Source organism: Rhinopithecus bieti, unplaced genomic scaffold (assembly GCF_001698545.2).
Source record: "Rhinopithecus bieti isolate Rb0 unplaced genomic scaffold, ASM169854v2 scaffold_13342, whole genome shotgun sequence".
Lineage (NCBI taxonomy): Eukaryota > Metazoa > Chordata > Mammalia > Primates > Cercopithecidae > Rhinopithecus > Rhinopithecus bieti.
The window spans coordinates 1,646,086-1,666,482 of NW_016807690.1; the positions used below are offsets into that span (position 1 = coordinate 1,646,086).

The 20,397-nt window shown below is 45.3% G+C and overlaps 1 protein-coding gene across 1 annotated transcript in view; it reads right to left on the minus strand.

The window, feature by feature from the left end:
* Window positions 1-20,397, minus strand: part of ANO2 (anoctamin 2) — a 288,476-nt gene that overhangs the window by 237,808 nt on the left and 30,271 nt on the right. Inside the window, exons 5-6 of the mRNA XM_017883353.1 lie at window positions 1,945-2,000; window positions 364-405 (exon numbers count right to left, since the gene is read on the minus strand). Of these exons, the coding sequence (XP_017738842.1) occupies window positions 364-405; window positions 1,945-2,000 (98 nt within the window). The remainder of the gene's footprint in view (window positions 1-363; window positions 406-1,944; window positions 2,001-20,397) is intronic.

The following is a 20,397-nucleotide window of genomic DNA, read 5'->3' on the forward strand; positions in this document are numbered from 1 at the left end:
TGATCCAGGCCAAGGTGCTCAAGCTTTCTGTGTCTCTGTTTCTGCACCTATCAGTTAAGGAATTTGGACAGCCAATGTTTCTCAACTGGTGCTGTCTTGCCATGGGAAGGTGGGGTGAGAGCTGTGTGGTGGGCATTGGATATATTTCAGGACAGTTGGCATTGTGGCTCTCCAGGCACTAAGTGCAGTAGCAACCACACTCACATTTCCAAATACCTGGGTGGGGGAAAAGGGGGAGCTGGAAAAACTGTTGCAAAGTAGATAAGCAGGTAAAGAGAACATCTAAGGCACTTCTAGCCCCTTCCACACCCACCCGTAGTCTCTCATGCCCAAAGTCCAGGATGCTGCGTGCGGCAGGCTTACCTTCCTGTCATTCATATCGTCCTCTGGACTATTGTATTCACCCTGTGGGAGAAAAAGGGATGCTGGATAAAGCCAATGAAATTACCAGAAACAGGTGCCAAAGGAGAAAGGATTTTCTTTTTTTGTTTTCTAATATCATTGCTTTTCTTCACTCCCATTTAAGGAAGGTCAAAAGCATGGCATGGGCCGGGGGCGGTGGCTCAAGCCTGTAATCCCAGCACTTTGGGAGGCCAAGACGGGCGGATCACAAGGTCAGGAGATTGAGACCATCCTGGCTAACACGGTGAAACCCGGTCTCTACTAAAAAATACAAAAGCTAGCCGGGCGAGGTGGCGGGTGCCTGTAGTCCCAGCTACTCAGGAGGCTGAGGCAGGAGAATGGCGTGAACCCGGGAGGTGGAGCTTGCAGTGAGCTGAGATCCAGCCACTGCACTCCAGCCCGGGCGACAGAGCGAGACTCCATCTCAAAAAAAAAAAAAAAAAAAAGCATGGCATGATAAGGGGCTGATACTCCATTTTCTTAGCCATCAACACTTGCCACATTTCCTGGGATAACTTCTCACACAAAGATGTGCCCCCCTCATACACTTCAGAGATCAGCCTATGCCCCCTTGTAGCAATGCAATGGCAGAGCTCTAGACTTTAAATGGTTTAGCCCATCATGTGAAAATCACCCGTGCCATGACATGCTTACTCTGTCCATAACTGCAGAACTTAGCAGTGCATACGCCACTACAAATGTCAGGAATGAGGAGATTCCCATCAAAAAAATTCCTGCTGGGCAGTCAGGGAGCCCCACCTCAGCAGTCTCAAATGGCACTACTGCATGGCAGGTGCCCAAGACCTGACCAGTCTGATGAATAGTGAAGCCATGGAGCATTTAGCTGAAGGACCAGTTACATTCTCATGAGTTGTCTTGAAGAATACCATTGCATTGTATCATGGGAAGTTCATAACATTATTGTTCATAACATTATCTCCAGTCAAGGAGAGCTTGCATTACAGTCATTCTGTTTTCTTTACTTAACCAAAGCATCGTACAAGGAATTCTGAGAGATTTTCTTCAAAAAAAACTTTTTTTAAAGAATGATCTTTCATTAATATGTAACATGCTAAGGAGGAATTTCACATCTGCACAAAACTCTCACATACAAAAATACCACTTTCAGGCAGCTACGGGTCTGACAGCCCAGGTTAGGGATAACCCAGGCCTTTCAGTCTCCTTCCACCACCATCCACCATCCTCACCAATATCTCCTCCCTTTAATTACTTCATGCCACATCTGTATAGTCACACTTTTGCTAAAAACAAAGCCAGGGAGTACAGGGAAAGCTCAGACAAAACCCAGTTTATTTTGTCTTCTGGGGAAATCATTGGCGAGACAGTTTGAGATGACTGGCAAAAATCAAACTGGGGATTATTGGCAGCAATGAGCAGTCCGGGGTCAGCCAAGGTATTTTAATGTCATGATTCACTCCTGCCTCACCCTGCAGGTATTCACCCGTTTCATTGCCACTGAAAAGTTGTGGTTTTCAACGTTTTGGAGACTACAGAGAGCACGCTGTTGAAAATAGTACTTACGTCATGAAGAGGGTAGGCAGCCTCATAAATATTGTTTGCAATCAGAGAGTTAATACCTACGGAAGAAAGGGAGATGAAAATAGTAACTCTGGGGCAGGCGTTTCTCAACTTAACCCTTGTTTTTTGATTAAACTCTCACATGCCCTCCAGCTGAGAATCAGTGCATCCTCCTCGATATCAGCCAGACTAGAACTTTTTGTCAAGCTCTGGTTCTTAGTATAAGAACAATATTTTTTCATTCCCTAAATACGAAATGATGTTTTCATATCAAATATGCTGTCTCAAAGTTCACATTCCTCCTACCTTCAAAGATTCCAGTCATTCCAGTTCCATAACCTTCCACCACCGTCAGGTGAGAGTCTCTGTGCTCCATGACCACATAGGAATGAATGGCTGTATGGATCATTTTAATCATGATCTATAAAAGTATGTGTGAGAGCATTCGACTGCACTTTGAGCTCCTTCCTGCTGTTTCACAAGGCAGTGTTGGCTGTGACTGACCTACCGTCTGGACCATAATATCCCTGAGGTGGGCAGAAAGCAATAGGGCAGTGGTTCTCAAAATGTGGTCTGGGGAACCCTGGGAGTCCTCATGAGGCTTTCAGGGGTCCCTGGAGGCAAAACTATTTTTCTAATAGCACTAAGACATTATTTTCTTTCTCACTCTTCTGTCCCAAGTGCATAGTGGGGTGTTGTGGCATGTGCTGCCATCATCCCCTGTGGCTAATGGCATGCGTTTGTGTATTCTTATACTTTCACAATTTCTCAGCCTTAACTTCTCAGGCAGTAAACACTGGTCGACACAGCCATGCAAACACCCTTTGGGTGTTCCCAATAATTTTTAAAAGTGTGAAGTTACCCTGAGACCAAAAAGTTTGAAAACTATACAAGGGATTTATGTTTTAATTCCAACAGTGTCTCACACCACTTGCACATAGCAGACCCTACCAAACAAATATGAAATGAACAAATGGCTCCGTCCCTCCAACTCCATTATACTCACAACAGAGAACCTTCTGCGCAGCATAAAGTCATCATTATTTACTTGTTTCATTCTTGGTTTTTTTCAGAGACTATAAAGTGGTCTGTGTGTTCTGTCTGAGTCGGGATGGTCTGTCCTGGGTCGCTGGCTTCCAGACGGGAGGGATTATGTCTCACCAACTCGTAGTACCAAGGATCCCGCCATACGAGGATCCACATTTAATCATGGAGGGGGAGGAGAGGGGGAGTTTCTGGTACACAATGATTTCCCTTGTCTCGCACTTACTTTCTGCCTTGAACCATTCTTTCCAAAGAGACTGTAGACTGTAGTGAGATGAGGAGATAATTGGTTTTGGAGGGAAAGATGTATGATGTCCAAATGCTAAGAAATCTGCATTTGCATGGCTCTGAATAAACGCCGAGGTTGGATAACAAATCTAGACAACATTTACTCATTAAAATTCATGGCTTTCCACCTCCCGCTCCTACCCAATGCCCCACCCACATGCTCAGAGACCGCAGAGGATCTCAGACAATCCTCTCCCCTCCATCAGCCTCCTCTTCCTCAAACCTTGCCCCCATTTGCCACAGTTCCAGGACATTGGATGGCACAAAGACTATTCTCCGGGCCCCACGTGGGAGTGGAGGCCCACGGGAGGCTGCCAGGGGTGCCCGGTGGAAGTGGCTGCTCTTCCAATGAGTTGAAAGCTGAGTGTTTTGGTACTGCTGCGTCACCAAAGGGCCAGTCCTTTCCTGATTTTAAGTTTCCTCCTTGGCATGCACATAAAACATGAGAAATAACTTTGCGGGGTGAGAGGAGCAGAGGGTGGGGAGAGGGAGTGCAGATGGGGGAAGGGTGCCCTGGAGGTTTGCTGAACTGCAGATTTGTCTGACTCACAAGACTACAATTTCACTCCGAGCATCATTAATCAGTTCAAGAGCCATAACCACAGCAACATGAAGCCACCCTACCATAATTAAAGGGAGGAGTCCCAAGCCGGGAGGGGAGTTTGTGGGAGTTTGTAGTTAAAAGATACAAAGTGCTGTAGGCCTGGATAGAGGCTGAGGCATCACAGGCGGGTAAGGCCCCAGCTAGACCACACCCCAGAACTACCCAACCCAATCCCTATAGTCACACCCCACGGTTGCCGTGGCAGCTGTATATACCGTGAAGACAGTCCCTAAACTCCAAGGAAAAGTCCAGCAGGTGTTTCACCTACTTAGCTCTTCTGCTAATTCTCAGCTTGACTTTACACGATAGCCAAGTGTCTGGAAGCATTAAGCCATTAGACCGACAACCTGAACTCCTGGTCCCAGCTGCCAGATCCTCAGAAATGTCTCAAATTATTGGGACACTAAAGCTATGAGCCCTAATCCCCATCTCAAATAAAGCTTCCTGTGCACGGTGCAGCTGGAAGTGGGCAGCTTGCTTCACTTCCAGGACGAGGTTTGCTCCTTGTTTTGTGTTCCCCAGAGGCCTGGCCTGGGTCAGAGAGCACTCCTCTCACCTGTGTGTCTCACAGCACTTAGCTCATGGCTGGAAACACAGAAGAGATGGCAGCCCTACCAGTCACCGGCCCTGTGCCTGCGGTTATCTCAGTACTCCTCTTGTCCATCGCCTTCCTCACTGCTTCGCTGAGCATTCTATGCTCATGAAGAAACGTTTAAACTCCAGCTGATTGTTCTGTCTCCTAAGACAGAAAGTCAAAGTAAAAGGTCCTTTGCTTTGGAGCAGACTCAAGTTATAAAACTAGAGTTGTCCTAACTCAGATAACCACAGGCCCCCAAAATGCTGCAACTGGATGTTTCTCTGTTCCCTCTAGCTGTGTACTCCCTACTTTTCAGGTGGTATCCTATGAGTGATCCCAATCAGTGGCTGCTAGGGGAAAGGAGAAGAAAGTACATTTGAGGAGGAGGAATGGGGCGGGAGAGGCATGTTGAAATTTAAGCATTCATCCACAACTTCACCCAACAACAGGGATTCCTTTGGCCTCCCGGTTCACCCACAGACTTCAGAAACCAAGATTCTACCCCCAAACAAGCATGGAAATCAGTTTAAAACAAGAAGAAAATAATCAAACGTTTTTTAAAAAGAGTCCCTGCTTTGAAAATTGAAATTCTGATTTTTTTCTTTCTTTTCAGCAAAAATGGGCTAATTGGTTCCATCATGCGCCATCCATCTGGCCATAATGGCAAAGTTTTCTTCTTCAGGATTGCATCTATATTCTTTCCTCTCAGCTCTAGACCCAGGGAGAGACAGACAGACCCAACCTTTTGTCCTATTACTTTCAGGATGGGGGACAGTGAGAAGGAGAAAGCACTGAGGACATTTTCCCTTCCCTGTCTCCCTTAAGAGGAACAATGTCTCAGCTCAAAGTATAGCCCCTGAGGAGCCCCTCACTGATCCTCGAAGTCAACGTGCCCATGTCCCCTTCAAATCACCAGGTACTTCATGCCTAGTGTTTAGAACTAAAAACCTCCAAAGGAAAAGGCTCATGTTTCCTCCCTGCCCAGCATGGACCGCACGTCTGTACAGCCTGACACAACCAGGCCTAGCACCACAGTCCCATATGCACAGGGGCAGGGCCAAGAAACATGACTGGGGCGGGCTTAGGACTCGGCACTGGTACCTGAAAACACACATTCGTCATACAAAGCTGAGACCTAGCGTTGAGCTTCACAGACATATCTGATTTCCTGGACACAAAGGAACAACCAAAGCGCAGAAGTTTATGGTCTACCTCCCAAAGAGAGTCTCATTAAATCTACAAGGGCTGCTGGGTGACAGGGACTGCAGTGCTATTCCCTCCAGGCCAAACTCACTGGCAACTTTGATTCACTGGGACAGGTACTTAGAGGAATGGGTGCCATGCTCCTGAAAACCCATTTGGTTTTGATTCTCCCAAGAACAGGGCCCAGTCCACCCGGCATTGTGCTTTCATCCCTGCACTCCAGCCGGACGTAAATCTAAACCAGAGCTCCCAGACGGTGCATTTAACAGAGACTATATTTACCCATCACCAAATCGTCCTGACGTGTGCTTAATTACTTAAATGCCTTTAATCCCAAGCCTTTTCTTCTAAGAAAATGTAAACCAGTTCAGCTGGATGAATGATAAACCAGATGTTTACAACACACAACACGGTCTGGCTTTGGTCAAAATAATTAAGACATTGTCTCCTGAGTGGGGAGGGGAGGTGCCCAAAGCATACATTTGTTTAAAGGCTCTGACACCAAAATGTCCATGAAAATATAGTTCCATCAACCTGTAATTTTCTGTCCATGAAAAAGCAACAGTAACTTTCATATGAAGGAGCAAGAAAGGTGTTTACCTTCCTCTGATATAGTCAATGAAGCTTGAGTTTCTTTCCATGGCAAACTGCACTAGAAAGTTATTCAGGCCGGGCGCGGTGGCTCAAGCCTGTAATCCCAGCACTTTGGGAGGCCGAGGCGGGCGGATCACAAGGTCAGGAGGTCGAGACCATCCTGGCTAACACAGTGAAACCCCGTCTCCACTTAAAAAATACAAAAAACTACCCGGGCGAGGTGGCGGGCGCCTGTAGTCCCAGCTACTCGGGAGGCTGAGGCAGGAGAATGGTGTGGACCCGGGAGGCAGAGCTTGCAGTGAGCTGAGATCCGGCCACTGCACTCCAGCCTGGGCGACAGAGCGAGACTCCGTCTCAAAAAAAAAATAAAATAAAAAAAAATAAAAAAAAAATAAAAAGAAGAAAGTGATTCAATAGTAAAGTCAATTCCCAGGGCTCTGATAACTGACCTTAGGAAAGAAGACATTGATTAAGGGGGCATCACGATCCCTCACACACTTCCACCACCATGCAGTGCCCAAACTCACAAATATTTTCAGTCTCTGAATGTGGTGGGCATTAATCCATAATCTCCCACTTCCAGGGGCAAATAAGAGGGAAAGGTTGAGTTGTTCCTCTTGAGGTTATGAAAGAATTCTAAAAAGTTTGATCATTAGTCCACCCACACTTTTTTAAGGTCAGCTCCTCCTGCTTTGTCCTTTTATACTAATTTTAAACATCACCCCCCATAAGAGAGAAAGACAAGGGAAGGAAAGGGTGATGGAGGGGAAGGGGAGGGGAGGCCAGGGAAGGGCAGGGAAAATGGTACAGGGTAGGGCAGGGGAGTGGAAGGGAGGCAGGGTAGAGCAGGAGAGGGAAGGGAAGGGGAGGGAAGAAAAGAGAAGGAAAGGGAAGGGAAGGGGGAAATGGAAGGGGAAGAGAGGGGAAAGGAGGGAAGGAGAAGGGAGGGAAGGACAGGGCAGGGGAAAGAAAGAAGGAGAGGAAGGAAGGAAGGGAGGAAGGAAAAAAGGAAGGGAGGAAGGAAGGGAGGAAGGAAGGAAGGAAGGAACGAAGGAAGGAAGAGAGAGAGAAGGAAGGAAGGAAAGAAAGAAAAGAAAAGAAAAAAGAAAAGAAAAGAAGGAAGGAAGAAAGGAAAGAAGGAAGGAAGGAAGAGAGGGAGGGAGGGAAGGAAGGAGGAAGGGAGGGAAGACAGGCAAGAGAAGGAAGGAAGGAAGGAAGGAGAAAGAGAGAGAGAGAGAGAGAGAGAAAGAGAGAAAAAAGAAAGAAAGAAAGAAAGAAGGAAAGAAAGAAAGAAAAAAGAAAGAAAGAAAGAAAAGAAAGAAAGAAAGAAAGAAAGGAGAAGAAAGGAAGGAAGAAAAAGAACGAAGGAAGAGAAGAGAATGAAGGAAGGAAGGAGAAGGAAGGAGGGCCAAGCAAACAAGCAAGGAAGAAAAGAAAGAAAAAGAAAGAATGAAAGAAAGAAAAAGAATGAAGAAAGAAAAAGAAAGAGAAAGAAGAAAGAGAGGAAGGAAGGAAGGAAGGAAGGAAGGAAGGAAGGAAGGAAGGAAGGAGGGAAAGAAGGAAAAAAGGAAGGGAGAAAAAAAGGAAGGCAGGAAGGGAGGAAAGGAAAAGAAGTTCCAGAGACCTAGCTGGTGGCTAGGGCATTAAAAGGGACTGAATGTCAAATGTTCATACAATACTAGAAAAATAAAAATTAGGCCCTTCACAGATAGACTTGGTTATCTTTGGGTGGTCAGAACCCCAGTGGTCAAATTCCCAGGAGGCAGGAGGCGGAGTGCTTTGCAATACGCTTCATATTCCCAAGTGTAAGTAGGTCACGAAGCCTACAACAACAGTGCACCCTATCTTTATTTTTATATTTTTCTTTGGTTCACTCTAGGGTTCCTAAAAATTACCTGGGTAGATCATTAAAAATGCAGATCTTGGGACCTTGCCCCACAGATTCTGATTCAGCAAATGTGGCATGCGACCTGGACAGCCAGGGTTTTAGCAAGCATGCCGGGTGATTCTGATGCCAATTGCATGCAACCATACCTGAGCACCATCGCCCATAATCACATACAAAGAATTGCTATAGAAGTACAAACTTCTTCCAACCATCCTCACCAACTGCTCTGGATGCTCCTTGTTCTCATCTTCCCTTTCACTATAACTGGCTGCCCTCAACCTCTCTGAGGCCTGCAGGCATCATGCAACCCCGAATACTAGCCACACCCCTGGTACCTGCTCTCTGTGAACCTTCAGGGAAGCCAGTCCCCTCCCTGGGCCTCGTTGGCTCCTATGTACAGATCATGTGGCTCCTTTGAATCAGAGTCTGGGAAATGTCAGAGCCAGAAAGAAGCTTAGAGAGCACTGAGAGGCTCCACTTGTTTTATGAGGGGAGAAACAGGCCCAGACAGGGAACATGGCTTGACCGAAGTTTTACAACTTGTTCATCCCAGAGCTGGAACTGGCATCCACTTCTCCAGCCTTGCCAGGCATGTGCCTATCTTCCACCTTCCGCTTCCAGATATACTCTCTACTGTCCTCTATCTGACATGAACAGGCTGTGCTCTCTGGCTTCGTACTGCTATCAGCAGTATTGAGACCCCTGGTCTTCTGCCTAAATAGTCACCTACTCGAGGCCACCTCCTCTACCCGATTCCACATTGCAGTGGCCTCTCTTTCTCTCCATGGGTCTAGGGATGGTAAGAGCTCTGCTATTGTTAATTCCAGGTTACAGTGCTGTCCCTGGCATTCCCCAACTCCCTGTCTATCCCTTTGTAAACGGTTTATCTGTACATATGCCCACCTTGAATTACCCTAATTGGGGTGTGCTATTTGTTCCTACTGGGACCCAAACTGATTCTCTGGAATTGCCACCACCATGTCTTCTGTGTTATTTGCTTTCCTTGCAAGTATTTGTCTTCTCACAGCCATGTGGCTTGCTCCTGTTTTCCTCAAATATTACATCAGGAAGACCTTCTCCGACTACTCTATTTAAAATACCTTCCCACTCTCCCTTCATTTTCATCTCCTTTATTGGCTTTATTCTTTCTCCTGACCCTTATCCCTAAACAACATCCTATCCGTTGTATTTACTTCTTGGTTTATTTTCTGTCTTCCATAACTAGAAAGTAAGCCCCTTAAGGGCAGAGATTTGTGTCTGTTGGATTCACTACTCCATTTCCCAGGTCCAGAACATGAATGTCACATAGTAAGTGATCAGTAAATATGTGTTGATGAGTGAATGGATGTTACATTGGGGAGGGCTGAGCTTCCACCTCTTCTGGGAAACTTTTTCCAATAACTTTGTCCATTTACTAATTAAATGAGGTAAAAAGCAATGACAAAGAGCCAAGAAACCTAAGTTCTAAATCCAACTCCAAAGTTCTAACTGTGGGTGTGCCAGTTAATCTCTCCGTGGTAAAGTTAATTAACATCTGCTGAAGCTACTTTGCTGGCAGTTTAAAGGATCAAATGATATAATGAGTGTTAAAAGTGTTTCAAAAAACATACAACTGCAAGCATGCAAGGAGTTCTTATTACTTTGGTGACAGTAACACCTCATTTATCAGAGGCCTCTTATCTGGTTATCTCAGCTCTCACAACAGAAAACCCAGAAACAAGAAAAAAATAAATGAGCAGCTAAAATAGATCTCACAAAACCTACTTTCTAATGTGATGTCCCTTTTCCACAGCAGAATCGTTCAGACCCTCCTGCCATGCATTTTACACTCTCTTTACCCAAAATTCTAATGAGCTTGCTTTTTTGTCTCCCACACTGAAAAGCAAAACTGAGACAGCAAAACTCAGGGAGGGTGGTTATCAGAGTCAAAAATTCAAGAAATCAGAGCGATGTGGTGCAAACAATCCTAATAATGCTTTGATAATCCTTGAGAGTACATGAAAATCATTATGTTCTTAATGATGATCTTGAATAATCCAGAAAAATTTTCATATGCCTTTATGTGGAGAATATATGTAGGCATGTTCTACATAAGCAAGCAGGAAATTGTGTGATAGATTTTAGAAAGATTTCTGTACAGAAAGATATAGCTGTAGACAGCAAGAGCTATACTCCTGACCATATTCCCCTTTCACTTTGGTTCAAGATTAAATTTGCAGTTCAACTGTAGAAACTAGAGGACATTATGGTTTGAATATGTGTTCTATTTTCTTCCTCCTAGTTTTGACATTCTATTTTAATTTATTTTCTCTGGTTCTTATTTTTTAATTTATTTTTATACTATGTTGTCTTACTGTTTTTCTTGTAAGCCACCCCAGAAATTTTGTGGAACAAGGTAGGAATACAAATATATCAATACGTACTACTTGTATATAGGTTAAAGCTTTGCAAAAGTAGGCATTCAGTAAAAACGTATTGTCTCAAAGAAAAAAGAGACATTACTAGATAAACAGGAGAATTTCTAAGTTGTTACTATCTTTAGCATCTTTTCTATTTTCTAATATTTAAATTGGGTACAATGGGAAAGGGAATACAGCTTTGTAAGTTGGCTGCAAAAGAAATGACCATACAAAAGATAACCCAGAGAGTGAAGGATCAGTGAAAACACCTACGATTCCAACTCCAGTCCTGTTCTCTCTTTTTCTCTCTCTCTCTTCTTTTTTTTTAATGAGGACACAATCTTCTGGAGGAATATAAGCTGACTCTAGTCACTCATGCTTCTCCTCCACCCCTTATAATAAGCCAGAAAGAAAGGCAATAAAATCTAAATTTACCCTGTGGCTCAGGCCTCCATATTATCTTGGGGCCTCATGGAGTTGTCACATTCCTCATTTTTTTTTTTTTTTGTTTACCTTTTAAATAAGATTGGTAAGCTGCCCAAAGAGCTTAGAGGGCACTTGGTCTTCATAGGCAGAAGTCAACCCACTGGAAATCTGGCCTTTGGGGTTCTCCTCTGCTGAGAAGCGGAGTTCAGTCACATGCCCCTTGTTACAAAGCTAGTAAATCCTCAGCGGCTACTGTGAAGTTAACAGACTCTAAAGACTCAGTCTAACTCCACTCCTAGTCTGTAGCATCCCAAAGGTAGTGGAAATAGGATTAGAGCAAGGGTACCCAAGTTCTAGACTCAATTCTGACTCAAGATGTCACCCTGGGCAAGTCACGTATCCTCTTTGTGCCCATCTGTAATTGGAGATGATCACTCTTGACATACCTAATTTTCCTGGGAGCAATGATTTACGTTGATACTTAGACATATAGAGACATACACATGGGCATTAATTGCCTCCTCCCCTATGTTCCAACTGCACTCTGTACGTATCTCTATTATAGCACCTACCACACTGCCTCATCACAATCTGTTTCCACGTCTGTCTGCGTGGCTAAACTAAGAGCCCCTCAGGGTAGAAATTATGCTAAATTCAGCTTGGCATCCCTCCATTTCTCTAACATCATTTGACACACAGCAGGTGCTCATTAAATGTTTTTTGAATGTCAAAAAGGAAAGACCAAATTATAAATACAACTCAAAAACAACAACAAAATCCTGACATCTGACTTTGAGACATCACCAGAAAACCCTCAGATTCCCCCACACACAATAAAAAACATCCGTGTTAAAGCAGAGGGCCTCTAGTCTCCAGTGGCCTTCCAACAACCTGGAGATTGTCCCCCAAAATAAACTTTTGTTTTTAGGACTTTCCAGTTTACAAAACAAGCTAACAGCCGCTTATTTCATCTTTACAAAAACTGCAAAATAGATATTATTATCCCCATTTTACATAAAAATAAGCTGAGATGCAGAGAGGTTATTTGTCCACGAACACACATAGTCAGAAACTGACCAGAAACTGCTGTGGGACTAGCAGGCTGGGCATTTTTAAATTAATCCACTCAATCAAATCAACTGAGTAGAATGTGCAAGACAGGCAGTGAGGTACATTGGGGCATAAAAGATGACTCAGAAACATCTCAAGGACTCACTGCCTTAGGAGTCTAAGCCATGGGTGTAGAAAACAAGCAAGAAAGAGATTCAGTTTGATAAGAGCTCCAAGGAAAGGGCTTTAAGGAAGAATCTGGAGGACAGTGATGTTTGATCTGGGGACAGGCATCACTGAGACTGGGGAAAAACACAGGCAGGACATTCAGGAAAAGGAAACAGTATGAGCAAAGATAGAGAAAATAGTGGTCACATTAACAGGAAGAGGAGCAGGAGAGAGAGAGGAGAGAAGTGGACATGCTGATTTTGAGGTTCTGGTGAACATCTAAGTGGAGGTATCCATCCAGCAGTTGGAAATGCAGGGCTGCAATTGGTGAGAGAAACAGGAGCAAGAATAGATGGTTGCAAGTCATCTATACAGAGAAAATAGAGAGTGCAAAAGCCAAAGGAACTTGGAAGCTGACAACATCTAAAATGTGGAATAAGGAAGAGAAATCAAGGAAAATGTGACCCATGAGGGAAAAACAGAAGGACGGCAGTTGAGTAGGTCAACAGCACCTTCCAACAACTATCAGAAGATGGAGGTGCAGTAAAGAAGGCTTGGAAGGATGCAGGAAGTTGTGGAAGATGAAGACTGAGAAGAAAAAAACATGAACTATGGGAGATGTGATGGTTAACACTGAGTGTCAACTTGATTGGATTGCAGGATGCGAAGTGTTAATCCTGGGTGTGTCTGTGAGGGTGTTGCCAAAGGAGATTAACATTTGAGTCAGTGGACTGGGAAAGGCAGACCCACCGTTAACCTGGGTGGGCACCATCTAATCAGCTGCCAGTGCGGCTACAATATAAAGCAGACAGAAAAACATGAAAAGGCTACACTGGCCTGCATCTTTCTCCTGTGCTGGACCCTTCCTGCCCTCAAACATCAGACTCCAAGTTCTTCAGTTTTGGGACTCAAACTGGCTTTCCTTGCTCCTCAGCTCATGGGAGCTTGTGATCATGTGAGTTAATACGATATATATCTCCTATTAGTTCTGTCCCTCTAGAGAACACTAATACACATTTTCTACCAGGAGTGGTTCTAGAGGAACAGAATATTAAGGATGGAGTTCTTTCATTGGTTTTTGGGTTTCTGGAGTTGGCTGCTTAGTATGATTAGACCCCAAAATGCTAAGGACTCTACTTCTAATAGTATGGAGAACACTGAGAGTCCTTGGCATGAGCTGTTTAGAGAGTTATGCAAAATAAATGCATTTGACGCTCTGGATTCACTGCTCATGCGAGGCAAGGAGTTTAGTGACTCTATACTTAATACCTTTGACCATATGCAGGGAACCAAGGAACATAATGAAGCTGGTTGGTTGCTCCTAAGTTCAGTGGACCAAGTGATGAAAGAACATGATGAGCTCAGGGATTCCAACTCCCAACTTCAGAAGCAGATACTGAGCCTCAAATCTGCTAAGATCGCCCTGAGTGAGAGTTTTATCTCCTGCAGAGAAAGACCTGAAATTGTGGAAAAATAGACACAAGCTCTTCTCATGCGAGTGGCTGACCTGCCATGAAAGGTGCATGAGCAGCCTCGTCAGGTGTCTACTGCAAAAGTGAGGGCACTGATTGCAAAAGAATGAGAGGCAACAGTGATGGCCTTCACTGAGGCAGTTGCCAGGCAAGAAAATGTTGATTCTCCTCAAGAGCCACCCCCAACACCCCTGTTTGCTTCTAGACCTATAAATAGACGAAAGCCCCAGTGGGCCCTGAGAGGTGAGGTTGACAGTATGACCCATGAGAAGTTGCACTCCACTCGAAAATAACTGCTTGAGTTTTCTAATTTATATAAACAGAAATCTAGATAACAGGCATGGGAATGGATATTAAGGATATGGGATAATGGTGGAAGGAACACAGAGTGGGATCAGGCTGAATTTATTGATTTGGGCTCATTAAGTAGGGACTCTGCATTTAATGTAATCTTGCAGCCAAGGGAGTTAAAAGGGATTCTAATAGTTTATTTGCTTGGTTAGCTGAAATATGGATTAAAATATGGCCCACTGTGGCAAGCTGAAAATGCCTGATCTCCCTCAGTTTCATGTAGAGGAAGAGATCCAAAGGGTTAGGGAGATTGGGATGATGGAGTGGATTAGTTACTTCAGACCTACTCATCCCAGCTGGGAAGTCCAGAACATATACCCTTGACCAATGCCTTGTAAAATATATTTGTGAGGGCAGCACCTGCATCTTTGAAGGGCCCTGTAATTGCTCTTCTCTGTATGTCAGATCTAACAGTGGGAACCACAGTCACTCAACTACAAAATTTAAATACAATGGGAACAATTGGATCCTGAGGTGACAGGGGCCAAGTGGCAGCACTCAACCATCAAAGGCAAGGTGGGCGTAGCTACCATAGTAGACAGCAGAGACAAAGCAGCAATCAGAATAGTCTGACTCATGTAGAGCTCTGGCATTGGCTTATTAATCACAGTGTTCCTAGAACTGAAATTTATAGGAAGCCTACTGCATTCCTACTTAATTTACAGAAGCAGAAAACTTCTAGGTCAAATGGACAAAAGACTAATTTGAATTATAAAAACAGAGTATCATAGCCCATCAATCAACTTCTGGAATTACAGACCCAGAACCCCTTGATTGAAGGGGAGGTTGGGTCCCCTTGAGGAAGGACCCCACTATACTACTGAAAATGTATGCTGTTAATCTTTCTCTTATCCTTCCCCAAAGAGACCTCCAGCCTTTTATCAGAGTAACTGTGCATTGGGGTAACTGTGCACTGGGGAAAGGGATATGATCAGGTATTTCAGGGACCACTGGTCATTGGCTCTGAGCTGACGTTGATTCCAGGAGACCCAAAATGTCATTGTGATCCTCAAGTTAAAGTAAGGACTTATGGAGGTCAGATAATTAATGGAGTTTTAGGTCAGGTCTGACTTACAGTGGGTCCAGTGGGTCCCCAGACTAATCCTGTGGTCATTTCCCCAGTGCCAGAATGCATAATTAGCACAGAAATACTTAGCAGCTGGCAGAACCCCCACATTGGCTCCCTGACTGGTAGGGTGAGGGCTATTGCATCCATGGAGGGTCTGCAGAGATTAGTGCCACCATCAAGGACTTGAAAGACACAGGGGTGGTGATTCCCACCACATCCCTCTTCAACTCTCCCATTTGGCCTGTGTAGAAGACAGATGGATCTTGGAGAATGACAGTGGATTACTATAAGCTTAACCAAGTGGTAACTTCAATTGTGGCTTCTGTATCAGATGTGGTTTCATTGCTTGAGTAAATTAACACATCTCCTGGTACCTGGCATGCAGCCATTGACTTGGCAAATGCCTTTTCCTCCATTCCTGTCCATAAGGCCCACCAGAAGCAATTTGCCTTCAGCTGGCAAGGCCATTAATATACTTTTACTGTCCTACCTCAGGGGTATATAAACTCTCCGGCTTTGTGTCATAATCTTATGTGGAGAGAGCTTGATCACTTTTTGCTTCCACAAGATATCACGCTGGTCCATTACATTGATGACATTAAGCTGTTTGGATCCAGTGAGCAAGAAGCAGCAAACACACCGGACTTATTGGTGAGACATTTGCATGCCAGTGGATGGGAAATAAATCTGACTAAAAATCAGGGACCTTCTACCTCAGTAAAATTTCTAGGAGTCCAGTGGTGTGGGGCCTGTCAAGATATTCCTTCTAAGGTGAAAGATTAGCTGCCGCATTTAGCCCCTTTTACAACCAAGAAAGAGGCACAACATATAGTGGACTATTTGGATTTTGGAGGCAACACATTCCTCATTTGGATGTGTTACTCCGGCCCATTTATCAAGTGACATGAAAGGCTGCCAGTTTTGAGTGGGGTCCAGAATAGGAGAAGGCTCTGCAATAGGTCCAGGCTGCTGTGCAAGCTGCTCTGTCACTTGGGCCACAGGACACAGCAGATCCAATGGTGCTTGAGGTGTCAGTCACAGATAGGGATGCTGTTTGGAGCCTTTGTCAGGTAAATCACAGTGGAGGCCTCTAGGATATTGGAGCAAGGCCCTGCCATCTTCTGCAGATAACTGCTCTCCTTTTGAGAGATAGCTCTTGGCCTGTTACAGGGCTTTGATGGAAACTGAACACTTGACTATGGGTCATAAAGTCACCATGGCACCTGAACTGCCTATCATGAACTGGGTGCTTTCTGACCCATCTAACCATAAAGCGGGTCATGCACAGCAGCATTCCATCATCAAATGGAAGTGGTACATACGTCATTGGGCTCAAGCAGGTCCTGATCGCACAAGTAAGTTACATGAGAAAGTGGCTCAAATGCTCATGGTCTCCACTGCTGCCACCCTGTCTTCTCTTCCCCAGTCTACACCAATGGCCTCATGGAGAGCTCCCCATGATCAGTTGACAGAAGAAGAGAAGACTCGGCCTGGTTCACAGATGGTTCTGCACAATATGCAGGCACCACCCAAAAGTGGACAGCCGCAGCACTACAGCCCCTTTCTAGGACATCCCTGAAGGACAGCAGTGAAGGGAAATCTTCCCAGTGGGCACTTCGAGTAGTGCATCTGGTTGTGCACGTTGCATGCAAGGAGAAATGGCCAGATGTGCAATTATATACTGATTCATGGGCTGCAGCCAAAGGTTTGGCTGGATGGTCAGGGACTTGGAAGAAGCAGGATTGTAAAATTGGTGACAAAGAAATTTGGGGAAGAGGTATGTGGGTGGGCCTCTCTGAATGGTCAAAAACTGTGAAGATATTTGTATCCCATGTGAGTGTCACCAGCGGGTGACCTCAGCAGTGGAGTGGATAGGATGACCTATTCTGTGGACAACACTCAGCCTCTTTCCCCAGCCACCCCTGTCATTACTCAATGGGCCCATGAACAAAGTGGCCATGGTGGCAGGGATGGAGGTTACACATGGGCTTAGCAACATGGACTTCCACTCACCAAGGCTGACCTGGCTACAGCCACTGCTGAGTTCCCAATTTGCCAGCAGCAGAGACCAACACTGAGCCCTAAATATGGCACCATTCCTGGGGGTGATCAACCAGCTACATGATGGCAGGTTGATTATTTTGGACCTCTTCCATCATGGAAAGGGCAGAGGTTTATCCTCACTGGAACAGACACTTACTCAGGATATGGGTTTTCCTATCCTGCACGCAGTGCTTCTGCCAAGACTACTGTATTAGTCCCTTTTCACACTGCTGATAAAGACATACCTGAGACTGGGAAGAAAAAGAGGTTTAATTAGACTTACAGTTCCACATGGTTGGGGAGGCCTCAGAATCATGGAGGGTGGCACTTCTTACATGGCAGTGGCAAGAGAGAAAGAGGAAGAAACAAAAGCAGAAGACCCTGATAAACCCATCAGATCTGATGAGACTTATTCACTATCACGAGAATAGCATGGGGAAGAACAGCCCCCATGATTCAATTACCCACCCTGGGTACCTCCCACAACACATGGGAATTCTGGGAGACACAATTCAAGTTGAGATTTGCGGGGAGACACAGCCAAACCATATCATTCCACCCCTGGCCCCTCCAAATCTCATGTCCTCACATTTCAAAATCAATCATGCCTTCCCAACAGTCCTCCCAAGTCTTAACTCATTTCAGCATTAGCCCAAAAGTCCACAGTCCAAAGTCTCATCTGAGACAAGGCAAGTCCCTTCCACCTATGAGCCTGTAAAAATCAAAAGTATGCTAGTTACTTCCAAGATACAATGGGGTATAGGTATTAGGTAAATACAGCCATTCCACATGGGAGAAATTGGCCAAAACAAAGGGGTTGCAGGGCCCATGCAAATCTGAAATCAAGCACGACAGTAAAATTTTAAAGCTCCAAAATGATCTCCTTTGACTCTGGGTCACGCTGATGCAAGAGGTTGGTTCCCATGGTCTTAGGCAGCTGCACCCCTGTGGCTTCGCAGGGTGCAGCCTCCCTCCTGGCTGCTTTCATGGAGTGGCATTGAGTGTCTGCAGCTTTTCCAGGCACACAGTGCAAGCTGTCAGTAGATCTACTATTCTGGGTTCTGGAGGATGGTGGCCCTCTTCTCATAGCTCCACTAGGCAGCGCCCCAGTAGGGACTCTGTGTGGGAGCTTCAACCCCATATTTCCCCTCCACACTGCCCTAGCAGAGGTTCTCCATGAAGGTCCCACTCCTGCAGCAAACTTTTGCCTGCACATCCAGGCATTTCCATACATCTTCTGAAATCTAGGCAGAGGTTCCCAAACCTCAATTCTTGACTTCTGTGTACCCGCAGGCTCAACACCACATGGAAGCTGCCAAGTCTTGGGGGTTCCATCCTCTGAAGCCACAGCCTGAGCTGTATGTTGGCCCCTTTCAGCCACAGCTGGAGTGGCTGGAACATAGGGCACCAAGTCCCTAGGCTGCACACAGCACAGCGACCCTGGGCCCAGCCCATGAAACCACTTTTTCCTCCTGAGCCTCTGGGTCTGTGATGGGAGAGGCTGCCGTGAAGGTCCCTGACATGGCCTGGAGATATCTTCCCCATGGTCTTGGGGATTAACATTAGGCTCCTTGCTACTTATGCAAATTTCTGTAGCCAGTTTGAATTTCTCCCCAGAAAAATGGGTTTTTCTTTTCTATCATATAGTCAGGCTGCAAATTTTCCAAACTTTTATGTTCTGCTTCCCTTATAAAACTGAATGCTTTTAACAGCACCCAAGTCACCTCTTGAATGCTTTGCTGCTTAGAAATTTCTTCTGCCAGATACCCTAAATCATCTTTGTCAAGTTCATAGTTCTACAAATATCTAGGGCAGGGGCAAAATGCCACCAGTCTGTTTGCTAAAACATAACAAGAGTCACCTTCACCCCAGTTCCTAACAAGCTCCTCACCTCCATCTGAGACCACCACAGCCTGGACCTTATCGTCCATATTGTTACCAGCATTTTGAGCAAAGCCATTCAACAAGTCTCTAGGAAGTTCCAAACTTTCCCACATTTTCCTGTCTTCTTCTGAACCCTCCAAACTGTTCCAACCTCTGCCTATTACCCAGTTCCAATGTTGCGTCCACATTTTTCAGGTATCTTTTCAGCAACGCCCCACTCTATTGGCACCAATTTACTGTAATAAGCATTACATGGGGAGCTCCCCACAAGGCCATTGGTGGAGACTGGGGAAGTAATGCTGCTGATAAAGACATACCTGAGACTGGGAAGAAAAAGGACTTGCAGTTCCACATGGCTGGGAGGCCTCAGAATCATGGTGGGAAGTGAAAGGCTCTTCTTACACAGTGACAGCAAGAGAGAATGAGGAAGAAGCAAAAGTGGAAACCCCTGATAAACCCATCAGATCTCGTGAGACTTATTCACTATCACAAGAATAGCATGGGAAAGAACAGCCCCCATGATTGAATTACCTCCCCCTGGGTACCTCCCACAACACATGGGAATTCTGGGAGATACAATTCAAGTTGAGATGTGGCAGGGGGACACAGTCAAACCATATCAACTACCATCCGAGGACTCACAGAATGTCTTACCCACCATCATGGTATTCCACACAGCATTGCCTCTGACCAAGGCACTCACTTTACAGCTAAAGAAGTGTGGCAGTGGACTCATGCTCATGGAATTCACTGGTCTTACCATGTTCCCCATCATCCTGAAGCAGCTGGATTGACAGAACAGTGGAATGGCCTTTTGAAGTCACAGTTACAACACTAACTAGGTGACAATACTTTGCTGGGCTGGGGCAAAGTTCCCCAGAAGGCCATGTGTGCTCTGAATCAGCATCCAATAAACAGTACTGTTTCTCCCATAGCCAGGATTCACAGGTCCAGGAATCAAGGCACTGAAGTGGAAGTGGCACCACTCACCATCACCCCTAGTGATCCACTAGCAAAATTTCTGCTTCCTGTTCCCACAGCATTACGTTCCGCTGGCCTAGACATCTTAGTTTCAGAGGGAGGAATGCTGTCACCAGGAAACACAGCAACAATTCCGTTAAACTAGAAGTTAAGATTGCCACCTGGCCACTTTGGGCTCCTCCTACCTTTAAGGCAACAGGCTAAGGAGGGAATTACAGTGTTGGCTGGGGTGACTGACCCAGACTATCAGGATGAAATCAGTCTACTACTCCACAACAGATGTAAGGAAGAGTACTCATGGAAGACAGGAGATCCATTAGGGCGTTTCTTAGTATTACCATGCCCTGTAATTAAGGTCAATGGGAAACTACAACAGCCCAATCCAGGCAGGACTGCAAATGGCCCAGACCCTTCC